The 24,063-nt window shown below is 41.3% G+C and overlaps 1 protein-coding gene and 1 pseudogene across 1 annotated transcript; one reads left to right on the top strand and one right to left on the bottom strand.

The window, feature by feature from the left end:
- Nucleotides 1–398: 398 nt before the first annotated feature.
- On the bottom strand, nucleotides 399–20,508 carry LOC113888831 (olfactory receptor 1361-like). The gene is made up of 4 exons (XM_027535816.1): nucleotides 20,457–20,508; nucleotides 11,899–11,981; nucleotides 11,542–11,589; nucleotides 399–1,349 (listed from the first exon to the last, which is right to left on the bottom strand). The coding sequence occupies exons 1-4, from the start codon at nucleotides 20,506–20,508 to the stop codon at nucleotides 399–401; spliced, it is 1,134 nt and encodes a 377-aa protein (XP_027391617.1).
- Nucleotides 20,509–21,043: 535 nt separating this feature from the next.
- On the top strand, nucleotides 21,044–23,461 carry LOC113888832 (annotated as a pseudogene).
- The last annotated feature ends 602 nt before the right edge of the window (nucleotides 23,462–24,063 follow it).

The raw sequence follows: 24,063 nt of genomic DNA, 5'->3' as shown, positions 1-24,063 counted from the left end.
ATCAGGTGGTCAAAATATTGGAGCTTCAGTTTCAGCTTCAGCATCAATCTTTCCAATGAATATTCAGGGTCGATTCCCTTTAGGAGTGACTGGTTTGATCTTGTTGCTGTCCAAGGGACTCTCAAGAGTCTCTTCCAGCACCACAATTCAAAAGCATCAATTCCTTGGTTCCCAGCCTTATTTATGGTCCAACTTTCACATCTGTACATGACTACGGGAAGTGATGTCTGCTTTTTCACTGTCTGGGTTTGTCATAGCTTTCCTTCCAAGGAGGAAGCATCTTTTAATTTCATAGCTGCACTCACTGTCTGCAGTGATTTTGGAGGCCAAGAAAATAAAATCTGTCACTGCTTCCATATTTAGTTTATTTCAAAAGCAATTAGGTCTAAAAAGAGTCTTTAAAGAGGCTGGGCAAAGGGGTTCTTGCTGAGAAGAAGTTTCTGGAGGGCACCCTTCAGATCTCGGTTCCTCAGGCCATAGATGAAGGGGTTCAGCATGGGGGTGACCATGGTGTACATCACTGTGGCTGCCATGTCCCTCTGGGTGGTGTGTGTGGATGCAGGGTTGAAGTAGACCCCAATGATAGTCCCATAGAAGAGACAGACAACACAAAGGTGAGAGCCACATGTGGAGAATGCTTTCCATCTGCCCTGGACAGAAGGCACCTTCCACACAGTCACAGCAATGGGTGTATAGGAGGCCATGATGCACACAAAAGAGATGAGAACCACTGGGCCCCCAAGGACCAACACCAGCATCTCATTGACTTGGGTGTCAGAGCAGGAGAGCTTGATCAAGGCATTGATATCACAGAAGAAGTGTGGGATCCTATTGGTGCAAAAGGACAAGTGGGACATCAGGATAGTGTGGACCATGGAGATGAGGTTGGCTGAGATCCAGGGTATCACCACCAGCAAAGTACACCGAAGGACACTCATGATTGTCATGTAGTGCAGTGGGCTGCAGATGGCCAGGTAGCGGTCATAAGCCATGGCTGAGAGAAGCATGCTGTCAGCTGCCCCAAAGGTGATGAAGAAATACATCTGGGCCAGGCAAGCTGAGAAGGAGATGGTGGTGAGCCCACACAGATGGTTCACCAGCATCTTGGGGATGGTGGTGGAGGTAAAGCAGATGTCAAGAAGAGACAAGTTGCTGAGGAAGAAATACATGGGGCTGTGGAGGTGAGGGTCCAAGATGATGGCCAGGATGGTGAGAAGATTCCCCAGGCACCCACTCAAATACAGAATGCAGGACAGGCTGAAAAACACCTGCCTCTGCAGGGGCTGCTGGGAGAGGCCGAGGAGGATGAATTCAGAGACTTGGGTCTGATTGTCCATGTCCAGGCAGTGCTAAAGCCAGAAATAGGGGCATCAACAGTGGGAAGAAAACAGATTACCTCACTGCTCTTTCAAACCCATCCCTGAAGATGCATCTCACTTAACCACGCTGAGCCTAGTTTCCCCATCTGTTGCTGCTGCTACTGCTGCTAAGTCGCTTCAGTCGTGTCCAACTCTGTGCGACCCCATAAACGGCAGCCCACCAGGCTCCCCTGTCCCTGGGATTCTCCAGGCAAGAACACTGGAGTGGGTTGCCATTTCCTTCTCCAATGCATGAAAGTGAAAAGCGAAAGTGAATTTGCTCAGTCGTGTCCGACTCCCCATCTGTTATATGGGACTAATTTTTCTAATTCCTTAGGATTGTTATAAGGATTAAGTGAGAAAAATAGGATAAGGGGATTAAATCCATAGCTGATGTGTTATATGGACAAACATTTTTATTTGTGGGAACTCTTAGTGATATTATCAAAATAAAGAGTCTTACATTAATTAGCTTGATTGTGGCAATTATTTCAGAGTGTATACATGTATCAAAGCTTCAAGTCTTACATCTTAGTTATACACAATTTTTGTCAATTATTCCTTAATTAAGATAGTGATAGAAGACATAAAATGAAAATAAACAGCCTAGGCACTTTTTAGGGTTTGGTATTTAAAATAAATAGTAAAAGTGATTAAAGACAAACTCTGAAAACACACCTGGGTTTCAGTTCCAGTTCTGCCACTTACTGGCTGTGTGATTTAGCCAAGGTACATAACTTTCTGTGCCTTGGCCCAGATGGTAAAAAATCTGCCTGCAATGTGGGAGACCTGGGTTCAATCCCTAGGTCAGGAAGATCCCCTGGAGAAGGGAATGGCTACCTGCTTCAATATTTTTGCCTGGAGAATTCCATGGACAGAGGGACCTGGGGGGCTATACAGTCCATAGGGTCACAAAAGAGTCAGACACAACTGAGCGCTTAACACTTTGGTCCTTTGCACCTGCTGTCTCCTGCTTGGAAGCTTCTAGCCTCCAGCTTCACCTCACTTAAGTTGCCTCCACTTCTTCAGGGATACCTTCCCTGTTCCTCTCCTCTTTGGGGTGGAGCCTAGTGGTTCTCATCCTGGCACTACTGACATTTGATGCTGAATCATATTTTTGTTTGTGGTGCAGACTGTCTTATATATTATTGTATGACGTTGAACACCTGGCTTTGACCCACTGAATGCCAATAGCATTCCTCCTATCTCCAGTTGTAAGGAGCAAAAATATCTTGAATAACACCTCTTGAGCAGAGTAGAAATTTCCCCCAGTTAGGGATCACTGATACCCATGGTTAAAGCATGACAGACTCTCTCCTCCCCTCAGCAGCTATACAAGTTGACTAAGTTAGAGTGGTCTGTGTGAGCGTGCATGTATGCTCAGTCACTTTAATCGTGTCCAGCTCTTTCTGACCCCATGGACCATAACCCTCCAGGATCCTCTGTTCATGAGATTTTCCCAGCAGGAATACTGGAGTGGGCTGCCATGCCCTCCTCCAGGGGATCTTCTTGACCCAGGGATTGAATCTGCTTGTGTCTTTTGCACTGCTGAGCCACTGGGGAAGTCCTTAGAGTGGCACAGTGACCTTTATTCTATGCAATCCACAATGAGCTAACCTCTTAACAATTATCATCCCATTTAACCTTCAGCCACATCATGAGCCAACAGCTGAGGCTCCAAACCTGACTCCTGCATGGATCTGGGATCCAGCTCATGCTCTGATCCAAATATCCACTCTCTTGACCAACTCACAATACCCCTACCCATCTATGAGTCACTGATACCAGGTAACCTAAGTCCTTGTGGATGAAACTGGTCAGAGAGTACCCCTAACCTCTGAAGGCAAGTTTGGTGGGGGAGGATCTTCCCTGAGATCAGCTCGATTGTGGCTTGTCTTCCTGATGCCTTATTAACCAATAACTACTATACCTCTATCAGATTCCGGGACCTCTCAACCCATCAAGAGTCCTGTTTCCAGGGATTTGGGATTCCTGCAGCCTCTACTTTGTCTTGCAACTGTGGATGAAGAGTAGGCTTTCTCAGAGAACACACAGCAGAATCACACTAACAGATTAATATCAGAATCTCTGGCCTTCAGGTATGATCCCCGGAGAACCTTGTTAGAGTGACTACAATTAGTTCATCTTCCCCAGTGAAGCCTTTGAGTCTAGGACCCCTGAGGGAAAGAGCTTTTGTCCCAGGAGCATTGCCATTCTTCAAATCTGTCTCTTTTGGCTGCCAGATGGTTAGCATGGAAGTCAGTTTTTCCAGTGAAGAAGATTTTAGATATGTTATTCCTGAAAACAGTTGTGTGTGTTCTCAGGCATTCAGTCATGTCTCTTTGTGACCCCATGGACTGTAGCCCACCAGGCTCCTCTTGTGCATGGAATTTTTTAGGCAAGAATACTGGAGTGAGTTGCCATTTCTTCCTCAAGGGATCTTCCCAACCCAGGGATCAAACCCACTGTCTATTGCATTTTCTGCATCAGCAAGCAGATTCTTTACCACTAGTGCCACCTGGGAAGCCCCTTGAAAACAGTTATGATGTGTTAAGGATTTGTAATGTGGCTGGAGCTGTGCAGAGCATGCAACATCCTATGCTTCTTACAAAAGCCCAATGAGGAAGGAAGCAGAAACTCTCACTTGTCCATTGTTCACCCAGCCTGAAGTGGCAGATTTAGCATTCAAATCTAGGTAGTCTGACTCCAGGGACAAACTAATGAATGCAAATGTCTCTCAGCACACATAAAGAGATATTCATTCCTTTGAATGGCTGAACAATATTACATTGTATTTATACACCTAGTTTGTTTATCCATTCATCTGCTGATAGACAGTTGAGTTGTTTTCCATCTTTTGGCCATTACAAATAGCACTGCTGTGAACATTCATGGATAAATGTTTGAGTCCCTATTTTTAATTCTTTGGGGTTCAGTTCAGTGCAGTGCAGTCTCTCAGTCACGTCTGACTCTTTGTGACCCTGTGAATTGCAGCACGCCAGGCCTCCCTGTCCATCACCAATTCCCGGAGTTTACCCAAACTCATGTCCATTGAGTCGGTGATGCCATCCAGCCATCTCATCCTCTGTCGTCCCCCTATCCATAAGTGGAATTTCTGGGTCATATAGTAATTGTATGTATCCTTTGAGGAACTTCTGAACTGCTTTCCATAGTGGTGGCACCGTTTTACATTCCCACCAGCAATGTATAGTGGTTCTGAGATAGAGTGGGACCTGGGACCCTTTACAGGAGTGCTTTGTTGTTTTTGTTGTTGTTTAGTCACCAAGTCATGTCTGACTCTTTACGACCCCATAGACTCTAGCTCACCAGGCTCCTCTATCCATGGGATTTCCCAGGCAAAAATACTGGAGCAGGTTGCCCTTTCCTTCTCCAGGGGGATCTTCCCGACCCAGGGATCTAACCCAGGTCTCATGAGTTGCAGGATTCTTTACTACTGACCCACCTGGGAAGCCCTACAGGAGTCCTTGCATCTGGTCAAATGTCTCCTTGAGCAACAGAATACAAAGAAACCATAAGGGACTAAAAATAACCGTGAATAAACAAGTGTAGTCTGAGCAACATGAACAATAAGATACAAAAAGACAACAAACCAGCAAGCCATTTCTGAGATGCCAAGAGCACAAGAAGGGTACTGTACATGACAGCACTACCAAGGGGATGGGCAGCCACCTAAGCTATGCCTCCGGTCTAACCCACTGATCCCAGCATCCTATTTAAGAAACCCGCTTGCACCCTGCCCCCGCTTCCGCCTGACGAAACTGAGAACCTAGCAAGGGCACCTGTTTCTTGTTTTTGCTCCCTTCTGCTGCAGCATGAGCCCCAGTAAAGTCTTACTTGAATTTCTCATCTGGCCTTCTAGCAACTTCCACTGATTAAAGAGCCCAAGGGCCTGAATTTAGCAGTTCCAGTTTCTCCACATAGCTTTCAACACTTGCTATTTTCTGTTGTTTAAAAAAATTTAGTCATTTCATTTCTTCCACGTTGTCCATTTTATTGGCATATAATTGCTGATAGTAGTCTCTTATGATCCTTTGTATTTCTGTGTTGTCTGTTGTGATCTCTACATTTTCATTTCAATTTTATTGATTTGATTTTTCTCCCTTTGTTTCTTGATGAGTCTGGCTAATGGTTTGTCAATTTTATTTATCCTTTCAAAGAACCAGCTTTTGGCTTTGTTGATTTTTGCTATGGTCTCTTTTGTTTCTTTTGCATTTATTTCTGCCCTAATTTTTAAGATTTCTTTCCTTCTGGGGTTCTTCATTTCTTCCTTTTCTAGTTGCTTTAGGTGTAGAGTTAGGAAATATACCATGTTCATGGATCAGAAGAATCAATATAGTGAACATGAATATACTACCCAAAGCAATCTATAGATTCAATGCAATCCCTATCAAGCTACCAATGGTATTTTTCACAGAGCTAGAAAAATAATTTTACAATTTGTATAGAAATACAAAAAACCTCAAATAGCCAAAGCAATCTTGAGAAAGAAGAATGGAACTGGAGGAATCAACCTGCCTGACTTCAGTCTCTACTATAAAGCCACAGTCATCAAGACAGTATGGTACTGGCACAAAGACAGAAATATAGATCAATGGAATAAGATAGAAAGCCCAGAGATAAATCCACGCACCTATGGACACCTTATCTTTGACAAAGGAGGCAAGAATATACAATGGAGAAAAGACAATCTCTTTAACAAGTGATGCTGGAAAAACTGGCCAACCACTTGCAAAAGAATGAAACTAGAACACTTTCTAACACCATACACAAAAATAAACTCAAAGTGGATTAAAGATCTAAACATAAAACTAGAAACTATAAAACTCTTAGAGGAGAACATAGGCAAAACACTCTCCGACATAAATCACAGCAGGATCCTCTATGACCCACCTCCCAGAGTAATGGAAATAAAAGCAAAAATAAACAAATGGGACCTAATTAAACTCAAAAGCTTCTGCACAACAAAGGAAACTATAAGCAAGGTGAAAAGACAGCCTTCAGAATGGGAGAAAATAATAGCAAATGAAGCAACCGACAAACAACTAATCTCAAAAATATACAAGCAACTCCTGAAGCTCAATTCCACAAAAATAAATGACCCAATCAAAAAGTGGGCCAAAGAATTAAATAGACATTTCTCCAAAGAAGACATACAGGTGGCTAACAAACACATGAAAAGATGCTCAACATCACTCATTATCAGAGAAATGCAAATCAAAACCACTATGAGGTACCATTTCACACCAGTCAGAATGGCTGCAATCCAAAAGTCTACAAGCAATAAATGCTGGAGAAGGTGTGGAGAAAAGGGAACTCTCTTACACTGTTTGTGGGAATGTAAACTAGTACAGCCACTCTGGAGAACAGTGTGGAGATTCCTTAAAAACTGGAAATAGAACTGCCTTATGACCCAGAAATCCCACTGCTGGGCATACACACTGAGGAAACCAGAATTGAAAGAGACACATGTACCCCGATGTTCATTGCAGCGCTGTTTATCATAGCCAGGACATGGAAGCAACCTAGATGCCCATCATCAGATGAATGGATAAGAAAGCAGTAGTACATATACACAATGGAGTATTACTCAGCCATTAAAAAGAATACATTTGAATCAGTTCTAATGAGGTGGATGAAACTGGAGCCTATTATATAGAGTGAAGTAAGCCAGAAGGAAAAACACCAATACAGTATACTAACGCATATATACGGGATTTAGAAAGATGGTAACGATAACCCTGTGTACGAGACAGCAAAAGAGACACAGATGTATAGAACAGTCTTTTGGACTCTGTGGGAAAGGGAGAGTGTGGGATGATTTGGGAGAATGGCATTGAAACATGTATAATATCATATAAGAAACGAATCGTGAGTCAGGTTCAATGCAGGATACAGGATGCTTGGGGCTGGTGCACTGGGATGACCCAGAGGGATGGTACGGGGAGGGAGTTGGGAGCGGGGTTCAGGATGGGGAACACGTGAACACCCGTGGCAGATTCATGTTGATGTATGGCAAAACCAGTAGAATATTGTAAAGTAATTAACCTCCAATTAAAATAAATAAATTTAGTTTTAAAAAAAAACTTAAAATCAGATTCTAAAACTTAAAAAAAAAATTTAGTCATTCCAGTGAGAGTGAAGTGATACCTCACTGTGGTTTTGATTTGTATTTCCCTGATGACTAATGATGTTGTTCATTTTTGTTTTTATTTTTTTACTTTTCAAAGCAGTTTATTAGATAATATTTATTACTATGAAATAGTGTGAATTAACTGATATGATGATTTAAAAACAAACAGGAAACCCCTTTGTATGCTCTTAGTCCGGGTTCCTCAGAAAAAGTCTCTGAGAGGGAGATGTTCAGGCAGTTTATGGAGGAGGCTCTCGGAATATCTGTAAGAGATGAGGCAACCAAGATTAGTCAGAGGCTGGTATGATCTGCAAGCTAATCCCTTCAAAGTTTTCCCTTTGAGGCAAGGGGGCTGAGCCCCTGTACCACCGGCCCCACTCCCTCACATCCAGACATTGGGTATTGGCTGGCAGTTAGTAAAGACTCTGCCTGCACTGTAGGAGACCTGAATTTGATCCCTGAGTCAGGAAGATCCCCTGGAGAAGGAAATGGGTGCTCACTCCAATATCTTGCCTGGAGAATCCCATGGACAGAGGAGCCTGGTGGGCTTCAGTCCATGGGGTTGCAAGAGTCAGACATGACTTAGCAACTAAACCATCACCACCACAGTGCTGGAGAGGACATTACCTGGTTAAAGCAGTTCCTTCAGCTGGGGGAAATTCTGTTTTCTAGAAGTGACTCAACTGTGAGCCTTCTGTAGCCAGCTTTTCTCACAGCTGGGCAAATGATTTCCTGGATCCTAAAGGGGACCTTTGTGGCACATTACAGCATCCACTGTGCCACCTGGGAAGCCCCATGTAAGGGGAATTATAGAGTATTTGTTTTTCTGTGACTTCCTTCTTTCACTTAGCATAATGTCCTCAAGGTTCATTCACATTGTCTCATATGGAAGAGTTTATTTCTTCTTTAAGGCTGAATAATATTCCACTGTATATATGGACCACATTTTATTTATCCACCTATCCATCAGGAGACATTTAAATTGCTTACTACTCAGACAGCCTGGGTATGCCAAAACCAATACAATATTGTAAGATAAAAATAATAATAATAAGTGTTACTCCAGTTGTTTGGGCTGTGTGAACCTGCACAGTTGATTTAGTCTGAGTTCAACTGCTTCATTTAGAAGAATTATTTTGGAAAGAAAAACACTTGAAAATGATAGTACTTTTTGTTGTTAATGAGCTTAGGCATTAATTCAAACAACATTGAGATACTCAGCTTACTTTATGAAAGTAAATATAAATTAAGATATTATTCAATACCAGCATACTGGCAGCACAATTGATATGCTATACACATAACTTGGCTTCCCAGATAGCTCAGTGGTAAAAAATCTGCATGCCAGTGCAGGAGACACAAGTTTGATCCCCAGGTCAGGGAGATTCCCCTGGAGAAGGAAATGGCAACCCACTCCAGTATCCTTGCCTGGGAAATCCCATGGACAGAGGAGCCTGATGGGCTACAGTTCATGGGGTTGCAAAAGAGTCAGACACAACTTAGTGACTAAACAACAGCACAGACATAACTGGAGACATTGTGAATTGTCAAAGATTTTTTCTGAACAGAAAAAGGCAGATTCATAAAGATGTTTAAAGCATTGAATATTAAAGTCTAGAAAATCTGACAGGACTCCTACAGAGCACTAGAAGTAATGGATAAAATATTACAAGCATTCTCCTAAATGCATACATGAATTTATACCAAAAAAAAAAATAAGGAAATCTCAAAGGGTTAACAACAAATGTCCATTAATGGATTGGTCGATAAACAATATATGGTATGTTCATATAATGTAGCATAATTCAGCCACCCCCCCAAAAAAAAGCAAAAAAGCCATAATGTCCTGATACATGATGCAACATGGATGAATAGTAAAAGAAGCCAGACACAAAAGGGCACATACTGTGCAAATCCACTTATGTGAAGTGTATGGGACAGGTGAAATCAGAAGGACAGAAAACAAATTGGTGGTTTCAAAGAGCCTAAAGTGGGACAGAATGGGGAGTCACTGCTTTACAGGTGTTTTCCCAAAGTGGAAACAACATTGAGGTACTCAGCTTACTTTATGAAAGTAAACATAAATTAAGATATTATTCAATACCAGCATACTGGCAGCACAATTGATATGCTATACACATAACTTGGCTTCCAGATAGCTCAGTGGTAAAAAATCTGCATGCCAGTGCAGGAGACACAAGTTTGATCCCCAGGTCAGGGAGATTCCCCTGGAGAAGGAAAATGATAGTAGGGGCTTTTTGGGATGTGTAGGCATACAGAAGGAAAGGTCAAGGGCATGCAAGATCATGAAGGCCACCTGAAGGGTTTGTTCCATTGGCAATAGGGTACTTTAAATATTTCTATAATACATAGATTAAATAACTGAAAGATACTGTATGAGGTAAACATACTCATAAACATTTGGGTTGTTAGTACTTTTTGTTGTTAATGAGCTTAGGCATTAATTCAAACAAGCCCCTAGCCACCTTCAGCTCTCCAGGGTTCACCAGACATAACATTGTCCCCAAATGCACTATGCATCTGTCACCCTGAACTTTTACACTTGTGTTTTCTTAGAAGCCCCTCTTTCACCTGCCTGTCTTTCTGGATCGCACCTCCTTGCCCTTCAGGTCTTGCTTTAAGCATGGACCCCTCTGTTGTCATTGTTCAGTTACTAAGTTATGTCCGACTGTTTGTGACCCATGGACCATAGCACTCCAGGCCTCCCTGTCCCTCACCATCTCCTGGAGTTTGCCCAAATTCATGTCCATTGAATCAGTGATGCTAGCCAACCATCTCATCTTCTGCCACCCTCTTCCCCTTTTGCCCTCAATCCTTCCCAGCATCAGGGTCTTTTCCAATGAGTCAGCTGTTTATAGCAGGTGGCCAAAGTATTGGAGCTTCAGCTCTTCAGCATCAGTCCTTCCAATGAGTAACCCCCTCTAGAAGGCTTCAAAGCCACAGGCCAGTCTTTGACCTGCACTTAGCTCTCACAGTCCCTTTGGGATTCCTATGAATGGTATTCCTATGAACATCTTGTACATGGATAATACATTCGTGTTCCATTGGGTCTGTACCTAAACGTGTAATTAATAAATCATGTTGTTGTTGTTGTTTAGTCACTAAGTTGTGTCAGACTCTTTTGCGACCCCATAGACTGTAGCCCACCAGGCCCCTCTGTCCACAGGATCTCCCAGGCAAGATTACTGGAGTGGGTTGCCATTTCCTTCTCCAGGGGATCTTCCTGACTCATAGATTGAACCCACATCTCTTGCATTGGCAGGCATGTTCTTTACCACTCTGCCACCAGGGAAAACCATAGTGGGGTCATATGAGTCATAGCAAAGATCTATGTTCAGCTTGAATAGATACCGCCAATCAGTTTTCCAAGATGGTTGTACCAAGGAGTTGGTTTCAGACACAAGCAGCATGGTCAGATTCTTGTATGCAGAGAGCCCTTTCTGGCTGCTGTGAGGGGAGTAGGCTGCTGAGGGCAGAGATTGGTATGAGGAGATGCAGGGAGTGATGGGAGAGGAGGAGCAGCGGGGAGATAGGTGAGGGTATCCAGGATGAGCTGAGTGGCCAGAACTGAGGCTGATTACAAGGCTGGGAAGACTATGCTGCTGAGCGTTTATGACATTACATGTGTGGCTTTTTTCTACAGGAAGGGAGGTCAATTCTCCCACTCTCTGTACACTAGTAGTGTCCTACAATTCAGTTAGGACACTCACAACCTGCAGCTGGTGCCAGAACTCACAGGTGAAGGGCTCAGTCCCACAAGACTGCTCCCACTTTGGCTGCCAGTCTTCACTGACTAGAAAGATGGATGTTTCCACGATCCATCCCTCCCCTTTCACATCCTACATGTTGCTAAAATAACTCATAGCATTCAGAAAAGTGCTTTAAATTCCTGTTACCAGTTTATTATAAAAGATACAACTCAGGAACAGACAAATGGAAGAGAAATGAAGGGAAAATTATGAGGGAAGGAGTAAGGAGCTTCCTTGCCCTCCCTGGATGCACCCCACTTACCAGCGGCTCCATATGCTCATCAGCCTGAAAGCCCCATTTGGGAATTTTCTGTAAAGGGATCAGCATGGAGCCCTGATTGATTAAATCACTGGCATTAATGCTGAAATCAATCTACATCCCCTCCTCTCTCCCTAGAGATCTAGGGAGTGGCGCTGAATGTTCCAATTTTTATATCTTGCCTCAGTATCCTGGAGACCAGATGCATCCTGTAGCTACCAGCAGTCTGTAAGCCCTTATCATTTCATCAGCAATCAGCATAAAAAAGATACTATCACTCCTAAGCTGACTGTCAGTAACCATGGGCAAAAACTGAAGGATCAAATTATTATATTTTATCCCAGGGTGGTTTATGCTAACATCAGGCTTCCTGGCTTGGATCAGCAGGGCAATGGGGATAGTGTAGAACTTGATTAGGAAGAAGGTGAGGTTTTCCAGTTTGGCTAGAAGACAGCACACCTATATTGCCCAAGAGTAAGGTATTAGTTGCTCAGTCATATCAACTCTTTGCGACCCTGTGGACTGTAGTCAGTCAGGTTCCTCTGTCCATGGAATTTTCAAAGGAAGAATACTGGAGTAGGTTGTCATTTCCTCCTCTAGGGGATCTTCCCAACCCAGAGATTGAACCTGGGTCTCCCTCATTGCAGGCATATTCTTTACACTCTGATCCCAAGAGAAAACCACTCTCCAAGACTCAGCTCCAAATTACTCTTATTCTGGGAAGCCTTCCAACTGCTCTTACCCAAGGCAACAGCCCAGGATTCCCATTCTGTGTTCCTGCTCTACCTCTGACAGTACCTTGACCCCAAAAGGTTGAAGGCATCTATATCCAGCTCTGTCTCCCCCAAGACTGGGAGCTTCTCTACCCTCAGTAAGGGCTGAGGTCTCAGGGGTCAGAGAGAGGCAACCAGGAGACTTCACTTTGGGTAGGTGGAGGAGGAAGCAGAGACTGCAGATCCCAGAAGGCCCCCTGAGATTCCTCCAGCATCTCCTGACCTTGAAGACTGCACATCCAGGTTGGTTTCATGAAGGGGCTCTTGGGAAGAGTCTCCTGGAGCCTACAGCAGGGATAAAGCACAGTGTATGAGTTCCAGGAGAACTTATATCTGTCCCCACACCTGCCTGTGGATGCTGCTGACAGCAACAAGTAGGAGAGCTTCTTCTCCCCTTCCCTGCTGGTCGTTTCTTGGAAGAGGCAACTCAAGCAAAGAAGGACCTCCCTCAAGCAGAGGAGGGAGAGAGTAGGAAAGCAGAATCCTACAGCTGTTGGTAGCACTGCTCAGCCTGGGAATGAGGTCAGGGCCAGAGAGAAGAGTAGTAATAGAGGACTGTAGCTTTGGGAGGCTCCTGGGAATCATTCCTGTTTGCCCATCTGGGTCCCTAGCTTTTGCTTAGCCTAGGTACCCTTTGCAGCTTCTAGGTCAGCAGTTCTCACCCCAGGGTGATTCTGCCTGACACTGGATATTGGGATATATCTTGATAATTTTTAAAATTTCATTTATTTATTTTTAATTATGAAAGTATGATAACACAAGTACAGGAGACTTGGAACACAGAACAAAGTTGCAGGAAGCAGTGTTAGTCACTCAGTCATGTCTGACTCTCTGTGACCCCATGGACTCTAGCCTGCTAGGCTCCTCTGTCCATGGGATTCTCCAGACAAGATTACTGGAGTGGGTTGCCATTCCTTTCTCCAGGGGATCTTCCTGACCTAGGGATCCAACCTGGGTCTCCTGAATTGCAGGTGGATTCTTTAGTTATGCTATCTATTACAATTACTTTTTTAAGTAGATAAATTAAGATTTTTAGTTGGAGTTTCAATATCAAACTCTCAAAAATTAATAGAGTGGATGTATAGAAAAGTAGAAGGATTTAGTAGACCTGAAAAGCACCATGAACCAACTCAACATAATTAAGATGCATACAATTTTCACACAACAGTAGGATACAAATTCTATTCAAGTTCTCATAGACTATAATCTAGGAGACACTGGAACATATCCAGAAACATAAAACAAGGTGCAAAAATTTCATGGTCTAAAGGTACTGAAATCATAGAGTCTGTTCTCTTATCACTGTGGAATTATGTTAGAAATCAATATCAAAAGATTTTAGAAAATAAGCCACATATTTTCAAGTGCAATGTGACATTTACCAAGAGAGATCTTCGACTTATCCATTGAAAACCTCAATAGAGTCAAAAAGCTGAAAAAACACAGAGGGTGATTGCAGAGAAGAAAGCATGTAGATGAGAAATTGATACGTCTTGATAATTTTTGATTGTTATGACTCATTGTGGGGGAGGGATGCTCCTGGCATCTGTTAGGTTCTGACTAGGGATGCTGCTAAGCATTGTACAAGGAGAAGGACAGCCAAGAAATGATCTGGCCCCAAATATCATGAGTAGTGGGAGCTTGAGAAATTGTGCTTTAGGCATGTTTGTCTCAGCTGCTGTGTCTTGGGCTGGTGCTAATCTTAAGGGGAGGCTCTGGGGGAGGCATAAGTATGAACTGGATGCACTCAGTGATGGTGTGATGTTTGTTCAACACCTGTGTGTGAACCGTTCTCTGTGAGACCAGAGGAAACAGAATTCTGTTCACCTGTCAGAGGAGTTGGGAGAGACCAATCTCAAGGATCACGGCCATTCCACCGAGCCGGAGGTAGGAAGGCAGACTGTAGGGATGAGGCAGGGGCTGGAGAAGAGAGTGGAGGTTGGATCAGCCTCCTGGGGGTAGGGGGAACAGTGTTGTGTGGCTACTAGGGGGCTAAGTACTCCACTGAGGTCAGAGACCATGAGTTTAGAACGGGGCCAACTGGTGACATGTGATACAGGATGGCAGAAAACCAATCAGAAGAAGAAGAACCATCTCAAAGTCTGTGATAACTACATTTAAGTATTTTTTTATAATTTTATTTTATTTTTAAACTTTACATAATTGTATTAGTTTTGCCAAATATCATTTATTTTTACTCAGAGGTAAACTCTGAGCCCTTCATGTGAATCCTCACGGACCCACTGAAGGCAGTTCTCTAGGAACTTTGATTTTTCAGAGAGGAGGCTCAGAGCTCTAAAGTTCTTTCTCAAAGATACAAGGTGGGAGCGGGGATTTGAACCCTGGGTCTGAGGACTGCTTACCTGTACATGTTTCAGAAAATACTCTTTGGAAATCAGAATGGAGAGGGGACAGAGGAGGAGAGTGGAGGGTGATTCAGGAGAGGGGATGGAGCCACATGAATGTAGAGGAGTGGGAGAAACTGAGCACTTCTTGGGGAAGGAGAATGGAGGGATGAAGCATGGAAGGCAATTGACACTGCAGACTGTAGGAGTGAGGCAGGGACTGGAGAAAAGAGTAGAGGTTGGATCAACTTCCTGGGGGTTGACATTAATGTCTTGATTTCTTGGTGGAGTGCATAGATGGCCAGAAGAATTTTGGGGCCATAAATGCATCTTCATCATTCCATAGAGCATCTTCACTCCAGCTAAGGTCCTCACTGTCCTGGCGATTCTGTGTCCTCCCAGTTCCAGGCTGACCCTTACTGTGGGGGATTCTTGAGACAATGCCTTAATGAGACAACCAGGGTATGCAATGAGGGGGAGACTTGTCTCAGAGTCAAGGAGTTTAGGAGCTCTGGGCAGCAACATAACTCAAATTATTCATAAAAATATGTTTTAAAAACTTCATTATGGACTTCAGCTGTTGAGGTTTGAATCAATGGTATTTCCAACTTGCAGCTTTGATCATCATGGGTTTGCCCAAGATTCTTCTCATATTTCATGAATGTATTCCATTTTTTTCCACCCCATTTCCTTCTTGTTTTGACAATCATTTCAAAATACTTCGTGTGTTTTGTTTAGGTTTGTATGTGTTCTTTCAAGTTATGTATTGTTCTCTATATGCAATTTTAAATGGATTTTTATCTATTTTTTAAATGAATGAGGCTTATTAGAGAAGTTTAAGGTTTACAGAAAAGCTGATCAGATAGTATAGCAAATTCCCACTTACCTCCTTTTCCTGAACACAGCTTCCTCTATTATTTATGTGTTGCATTAATGTTGTCCATTTGTCACAACTGTTGAACAAATATAGATACAATATAATTAACCAATGTCCAAGTTTACCCTAAGCTTCACTCTTTGCATGGTACACTCTATGGGTTTTGCCAGTGTGTGATAACGTGTATCCACTGTGCCAGTTTCACAGAATAGTTTCACATTCTACATTTTCAATGTGCCTAAAAGGAATTATGCTGGAGAGGTCATCTTGTTTTTTGGCTGATTCACTCCATCTTATTGTAAAATTTCATTTACACTGTTAGGCACACATCTAACGTCTGTTTGGGCATCCAATCCGTTTTACCTGGAGTCTCCCTGGTTGTGACCAACAAACGTTTCCAATTCCCCTACTACAGCAATGCTACCAGGAACATCCTCTCGCATTTGTGTGTGTTAGTTGCTCAGTGGCGTCCGACTCTTTGCGACCTGGTGAACTGTAGCCCACCAGGCTCTTCTGTCCATGGAATTCTCCAGGCAAGAAGACTGGAGTGGATAGACATTCTCCTCTCCAGGGGATCTTCCCAACCCAGGAATCGAATCCAGGTCTCCCACATTGCAGGCAGATTCTTTACTGTCCGAGCTACCAGGGAAACCCCAAAATACTGGAGTGGGTAGCTTGTCCCTTCTCCAGAGGATCTTCCCAACCAAGGAATCTAACTGGGACCTCCTGTGTTGCAGGTGGATTCTTTACCAGTTGAACTACCAGAGAAGCCCAGCCTCTTTCATCCTTCCCTGTAAATAAGTTTAAGAAGTAGAGATAGACTTAGGATCAAATTTGCTGGTGTACAGAGCTTGTATATTCTGAATTTTCACCGTTCTACATTCTCAGCAGCAGCATAGGAGGATTCTTTTGCCCCATAGTCCAGTTGACATGGAATTTTCTAATTTTGGGAATTAAATGCTGCTGTATGCAATAAAATTCCATTGCTGGTTTCCATTAACCACCTTGACACCCCCCCCCTTTTTTTTGAGCATCTTTTCATTTTCATTGGTAACTTCTGTGATTTATCTGCTCATATCCTTTGCTCATATCTGTATCAAAGTTCCTACTTGTTTCTTCTTCTAGATAGTATTCCTTAGTACAGAATGGAATTTATTTTTTCCTAACTTTTCATCTGCCAGATCATTTTATCTAAAATATCCCACATGGAACAAAAATACTTAATGTCAATGTTTCAGATGTTTTAAAAATCACCTGAACGTTTCTGGTTTTAAAAATCAACAAAGTTAATTCTCTTCTACTTTTTCCTTTTAATGTTATGGCTTATATTTAATATTTAGGTCCTGAATCCAAATGGTTTTCATCTTTGCATGTGGTCTTAGGCATAAATTCAAATTTACTTTGCTTCATAAAATATAGTTTTCCCACCACAAAGGAGTAAACAATCCATCTTTTCCCTTAGATTCATGCTGCCACCCTAATAATATATTAGATGTTGAATAATGAAAGGATATTTTCTGAGATAGCCAAACCATTTCATGAGTGTCTATGTCTGTTCTAGATTTCACACTTTATAAAATGACAATGACTAAAGCATGTCTCACAATCTAGGAAGGCATATCTCTCCTGCTTAGTTCATTTTTATAGCATTAGCGGAGTTTTGTACTGACTTTATTTTCATAATGGATTTTTGCTTGGTTTTTATCAAATTCACAGTCGATACACCAGAATTGTAACTACAGTTGCACTCATAATTTGGAGGAGAGCTGGCTTCACTACAATATTAGCTCATTTGAGAATATAGTCTATTTTCATATATTCAGATTTTTATTAGTGGTTAGATTTTTTGTCTTTGGAGTTACTGAATATTTTTTGTTAACTCCTAGGTATTTTATAACAGAGGTTTTCAAAGTGTGATACAAGGACCGATGAGGGTCCCAAAGACATTTTCTGGGGGTCCAGAAAATGGACCCCCTACTTTTCCAATTGCATTGTGTGAGTGCTGTTGTGTCTGACTCTTTATGGTCCCATGGACCATAGCCCACCAGGTTCCTTTGTCCATGGGATTTCCCAGGCAACAATACCAGAGTGAGCTACCACTGCCTACTCCAAGGGATCTTCCTGACCCAGAGATCGAACCTACATCTCCTGCATTGACAGGTGAATTCTTTACCACCTGAGCCACCTGGGAAGCCCCTTTCCAATTACAGGTGTGTGAATGTGTTTTCATCATATGCTTCAGTTAAAATAATGTATTTACCACAGACTAAATGAAGAAGCAGACACGAACATCAAGTTCTTATAAGGCAGTCATTACGCATATTTTCAAAAATCTAAAACAAGGCTATTCTTCTCACTAAATGTTTTTGAAAATGGAATTACTCTCATATAATGTTACCATTATTAACTTGAAGTAGGTTTACTATTATTCTTTAAAATGTGCTAACTAAATACTTTAAAGATTCTCTGCTTTAATTTTTAATATGGTAAAAATTGATAGCTACAGTCCACCTAAACAAAAACCCTTTAGGAGCCTCAATAATTTTGGAGTTTTAGTAAAGGGATCCTAAGACCAAAATGCTTGAGAGCTGTTTGTTTATAATGCGTGTTACTCTGGGAGTATTATCTTGATTTTAACTTAAGTTGCATATTTTGAATGATTGTTACTGGTGTAATACCTTGAAAAAGACTATGATTTTTGGAAGCTGATCTCGCCTTCTGCAGCACTGCACTTTCTTACTGCACTAACATATTATGTCTCAACTCTTTTATCTTTCTAGATGCTCAAGTCTCTTCTCTTCCAATCCTTATATATATATATTTTTTTTCTTTTCTTTCCTTGTAGCATCATTCATGACTTTCAGTTCCATGTTAAAGAACAGCAGAGACAGTAAGTAACTTTGACTTGCTTCTGATCCTAAAATAATACACATAACTTCCCCACTTAGTATATTACTTTTTAGTTTTGTAGTATATTCTCTTTATCTAGCTAAGAAAGTTCCTTTTGATTTCATGTTGCAAAGGATTTTTTAAAAGTCATAAATAGATATATAATGAATCATTATGTTGTGCACCTGAAACTGATATGTTATATGTCAATTAAATAAAAAATCATGATTGTTGAATTTTAGAAAATATGTTCTTTACTTGATAAAAATACTTATATAATTTTTTAGTTTATGCGATGAACCACATGATAGGTTATCTGTTGCTGTGCATCCTGTCATTCATGGGATAAACCAATACCACTTGATCATACTATATATGATTTTTACTACACTATTTCATTTGACTTGTAATATCATATAATGGATTTTCAAATCTACATAAACAGGTAAACTGAGTCTATAATTATAAACATTCTTGACCTGGTTTTAGAATCAAGATTACATTAACATGAGGAAATGAGCATGGTAGATTTCAACTATTTTTCTGTTATTTATTTATATTTTGAAGATTATATATAAAGTATTCATCAGCTGTTCTTTAAAAATTTATGAGCATTCACTTATAAACCCACTGGGGTTAATGATTATAGAAAGAGAAGGTCTTTAACCATTTCAATTTCTTTAAAGCTTATTTGAATATCCAGAGTGTCTATTTCTTGAACCAGGTCTGAAATTGTACATGTTTCTGAGAATTTATTCATTTATTGTTTTGAATTTCTTAACATAGTTTTCTTATTATTTTCATTGATTTAGAAATGTCATTTATTTCTGTACTTATTTTCCAATTTTAGTTTTGTGTTTTCTCATTGGCAATTTTCTCCTTGTTTCTATCTTATTAATCTTTTCCAATTGCTTGATTTGGGCTGTGTTAAGGATGATTTGTTTTCTGAATAAAGTCTTATGACATATATGTATATGTATGCTTAAAGCAATATGTTTCCCATGACAGTACTGTTTTAGCTTATAAATTTGACATTTGATGGTTAATTACAAATATTTCTTCATTCATCTTATGACTTGCTACAGAAAAAATATTATTTAATATTATATTGAGTTCCTAACTTATAGAATTTGGAAAGGCATTTCTTCTCTACTGATTTCCAATTTTAATGCACTACAATCTATATAATATTTATACTTTGAAGTGTATGGAGGTTTGCTCTATGTCCAAATAGAAGGCTAAGTTTTGTTAAAATTCTCTATATGGTTGAAAATTATGTTTAGTCTCTGCTTGGTGAAGAGCCTAAGTATATTCAGGAGCTAATGTCTGAATATTATTATTGCATAATAATTAATAATTCCCAAATTACATTTCTGAACCCTATCAAAACTTGCAACCTCAGTTTTAAAATCTACTTATCTAGTTTCAATTTATATATTTCTGCCTCATATCTATTTCACTGAAAGTTGTGTTCATTATTTCTTTATTAATTATCTAGGGTACATTGCTGTTGTTCAGTTGCTAAGTCGTGTCTGACTCTTTGTGACTCCATGGACTGCAGCATGCCAAGCTGTCCTGTCCTTCACTGTCTCCCAGAGTTTGCTCAAATTCATGTCCATTGAGTCAGTTATATAGGTTATTTATATCTATTAGGTTGCTACAGTGTTCTAATAATCTTCACAAAATATTCTTCTTTCTTCCTTGGTGTGCACATGTGTGTAATTTTTAAATTTCAGTACGTATTTAAGCTACTAATATTTTCCTTCATAGCCAAAATAACAAGCTCATACTTAAAGTTAATAACTAAATTAAGAATGATCTCTTCATATTATTAATACCTCATCATTCACCCATAACAAATCAAAATCTTCTCTATATCCTTAATAACACCTTACAACTAGCTTATCTAAATCCACATCAAATCTAGAACTCTATGTTGGATGTGATTGTTATGTCCCTTGAATTTCTCTTCACTCTTTTCATGACCCTGGCTTGCTGATGAGATTCAACTAATTGTTCTTTGAAACTTTTCACCTTCTGGATTTCCTAATTGCTTCTTCTTGGCATCCTTTAGCTGTTCCTCCATCGTCTGCACATGATCACTCTTTCTGATGCTCAGCTATGCCAATGGGCACATTTTCAGTCTGGTTCCTTTAGCACTAACACACTATTCAGTGAAAGTTCCATTACACTGTTGAAGAGATCTAGGTTTGCATCCATGCACAGACCACTTCTCCAGGGAACCTGGTTCCTTTTACTGGCATATGGTATCAGAGATTTTATGATTATTATTTCATTAAATTCTATTTTTTTTGCTTTCAGCATTGCTTCTTCATTTTCCTTTGGTGAACATTTGCCTGGCATATATTCACCCGTCCTTTTATTTTCAAATGTTCCCTTCAATTTCTTTAGGTGTGTATATATTTATTTATATACAATAATCTGGTTTCTCTTCAGATTGCATATATAGGCTTCCCAGTGAAGTAGGAAATGGCAATCCACTCCAGTATTCTTGCCTGGAGAATCCCATGGACAGAGGAGCCTGGTGGGCTATGGTCTGTAGGGTCACAAAGGGTTGGAAGCACCTTAACATGCATGCATATACACGCACACAGGATACGATGGCAGGAATGAATTCAGTACTAAAAGAAGACAGTACTGAAATAAAGACAAATGGGTTACTCAATAAAAAGAAAAATATCTCAGAGGAAAAATTATTTTGATAAATCCAAAATCCAATCTAGAACAGGCACAGTATTCAGGAAACTATGACCCTGATCATCTATGTCTGTCTTGATTACAAACCTGGATATTCTATTTCTTTTCATCGCTGTTAATAAACACCCAGGAACCAAAACTATGTCTTAAGCACTTAATTCACTGGTGTTTATCACAATGCTGAAAGGCAAAAGCTATAATGATTTATTCCAACTTACCGATGGAGACTGTGTGACCCAGAGAAGTTAAGCAAATGGATATACGGTAAGCCCCCTACATACAAATGAGTTCCATTACCAGAGTGCGTTCATAAGTGTAATTTTCTTTCAAGTCCAACAAGGTTAGCTTAGGTACCCAATTAACACAATTGTCTATATAATACTATACCATTACCAGCTTATAATACTTTTCAAACAAAAAAAATACACAGAAAATAAATAAACACAAAAAATAAAGAAAACATTTTAATCTTAGAGCACAGTACCTTGAAAAGTATAGCAGGTCTCACCAAATATGTGAACTAACTTATATGAGTGGACATTTGAACACAAGTTCATATCTTTGAAAGTTTACAACTTGAAGATTCATATGTTAGGGACTTCCTGTACAGCATGAAAAAAGAAGTGAAGTGAAAATGGTAGCTGCTCAGTCTTGTCCAACTCTTTGTGACATCACGGACTGTAGCTTGCCAGACTCCTCTGTCCATGGAATTCTCCAGGGAAAAATACTGGGGTGGATTGCTTTACTCCAGGGGACCTTTCCAACCCAGGGATCGAATTCTGGTCTCCTGCATTGCAGACAGATACTTTACTGTCTGAGCCACTAGTTAAGTCCAACTTCTCTGTATAGTATGTGCTTAGTCACTCAGTTGTGTCCTACTCTTGTGACCGCATAGACTGTAGCCTGGCAAGCTCCTCTGTCCATGGGATTCTCCAGGCGAGAATTCTGGAGTGGGTTGCCATTTCCTTCTCCATCTGTATAGTGTAGAGCTCTTTCAATTGGTCTTTAATGTATGCTAGCGCCTCTGTTTTGGAGAAGGCAGTGGCAGCCCACTCCAGTAGTCTTGCCTGGCAAATCCCATGGACAAAGGAGCCTGGTGGGCTGCAGTCCATGAGGTTGCTGAGGGTCGGACACGACTGAGCGACTTAACTTTCACTTTTCACTTTCATGCATTGGAGAAGGAAATGGCAACCCACTCCCAGTGTTCTTGCCTGGAGAATCCCAGGGACAGGGAGCCCTGGTGGGCTGCCATCTATGGGGTCGAACAGAGTAGGACACGACTGAAGCAAACTTAGCAGCAGCAGCAGTGCCTCTGTTTTAACCACTGTGCCTTCATTCTCTTTCTGATCTCCCCAGATGCAGCATCCTTATCTAGTCAGAACTACAGCACAGTGTCTGAATTCATCCTCATTGGCTTCTCCAACTTCCCTCAGCAGCTCCTGCCCACCTTCTTCCTGCTGTACCTGCTGATGGTACCTGTTCACACTGCTGGGGAACCTGCTCATCATGGGCACCATCTGGAGGGAGCACACCTCCACACCCCCATGTACCTCTTCCTGTGTGCCCTCTCCATCTCTGAGATTCTGTTTCACTGTTACCATTACCCCTGAAATGCTGGTGGACATGCTCTCCACCCATCACTCCATCACCCTTTGTGGCCTGTGCCAGCCAGATGTTTTTCTCCTTTACGTTTGGCTACACCCACTCCTTCCTGCTCATGATCATGGGCTATGACCGCTACGTGGCCATCTGCCACCCCCTGCACTACAACGTGCTCATGAGCACCCATGACTGTGCCCGTCTTGTGTCCTGGTGCTGGGCTGGAGGCTCAGTTATGGGGATGATGGTGACACTGATAGTTTTTCTTCTCACCTTCTGTGGGTCCAATGAGATTCACCATTTTTTCTGCCATATTTTTTCCCTCTTGAAGTTGGCCTGTGGGAGGGACACAGCCTCTCTCACCCTGGCTGTGATCCTGGTCTGTGTCACAGCCCTGATTGGGTGCTTATTCCTTATCGTCCTCTCCTATGTCTTCATCGTGGCTGCCATCCTGAGGATCCCCTCCACTGAGGGCCGGCACAAGACCTTCTCCACCTGTGTCTCCCACCTCACCATAGTGGTCGTGCACTACGGTTTTTGCCTCCATCATCTACCTCAAGCCCAAGGGTCCTCGTTCTATGGACAGTAACATTCTGATGACCACCACTTATACAGTCTTCACCCCCTTTCTTAGTCCAATTATTTTCAGTCTTAGGAATAAAGAGCTAAAGAACGCCATAAAAAGAAGCTTCCGCAGAACTTTCTGTCCCCTAAACTCCTAGCCACCAATATAGGGTAGAAGTGTTGGAGACAATGATGCCTTTCCTCATAGAACCCTTGTGATGATACAGATGTATGAAAATACCCACACTCCTTAGGAGTATGATGCATGGTAGCTATTTGACTTTCTCCAGTTTTCCCCCTCTATAGCCTCAAGCCATCATAATATCTTGTTTATATCCAATGTGATGAACTGTATCCCATTATCTATGCCTAGGAATATGCTACCTACTTATAGGCAGGTGAGCAAAATCACAAGGATGTGTCAGATCCCTAATGCACATGATTCTTCTTGAATGGACTACCAAGAGAAGATTTTGTCCCTTCACCCCCTCCCCAAAATAAGAATCAACAACCTAAAGAATAATAATAAATAACCTAAAATTAATAACCCACCAGAACTGAGTCTTTTCTATGTATAAAGTGCTATGTCTAGAGTACTATTACTATTATCCTTTAATTATAACAAATGTACAAAAGAAAACAGAGTGTCTCTCAGAAAATGATTTGCTATTTGTAGTTTCTCACTCCATTTTGGAGTAATGGAGTCTAAGGGAAGTTTTTATTTTGAGCTGAATGAAGTGAAAGATTCTAAAATGAAAAG

The sequence above is a fragment of the Bos indicus x Bos taurus genome, unplaced genomic scaffold (genome assembly GCF_003369695.1).
Source record: "Bos indicus x Bos taurus breed Angus x Brahman F1 hybrid unplaced genomic scaffold, Bos_hybrid_MaternalHap_v2.0 tig00002191_arrow_arrow_obj, whole genome shotgun sequence".
Lineage (NCBI taxonomy): Eukaryota > Metazoa > Chordata > Mammalia > Artiodactyla > Bovidae > Bos > Bos indicus x Bos taurus.
The sequence above is the reverse complement of the archived record's forward strand: the minus strand, read 5'-3'. Positions and strand labels throughout refer to the sequence as shown.

Bases quoted from the DNA above. Each gene is read 5' to 3' on its own strand.
- LOC113888831 (XM_027535816.1), bottom strand. From the start codon at position 20,508: ATGGAGGAACAGCTAAAGGATGCCAAGAAGAAGCAATTAGGAAATCCA. The intron at 11,590-11,898 runs GTTAGCATAAAC...ATCCCTTTACAG, and splicing joins TCCAAGCCAGGAAGCCTGAT to AAAATTCCCAAATGGGGCTT. The intron at 1,350-11,541 runs GTAAGTGGGGTG...TTCTGGCTTTAG, and splicing joins ATGAGCATATGGAGCCGCTG to CACTGCCTGGACATGGACAA.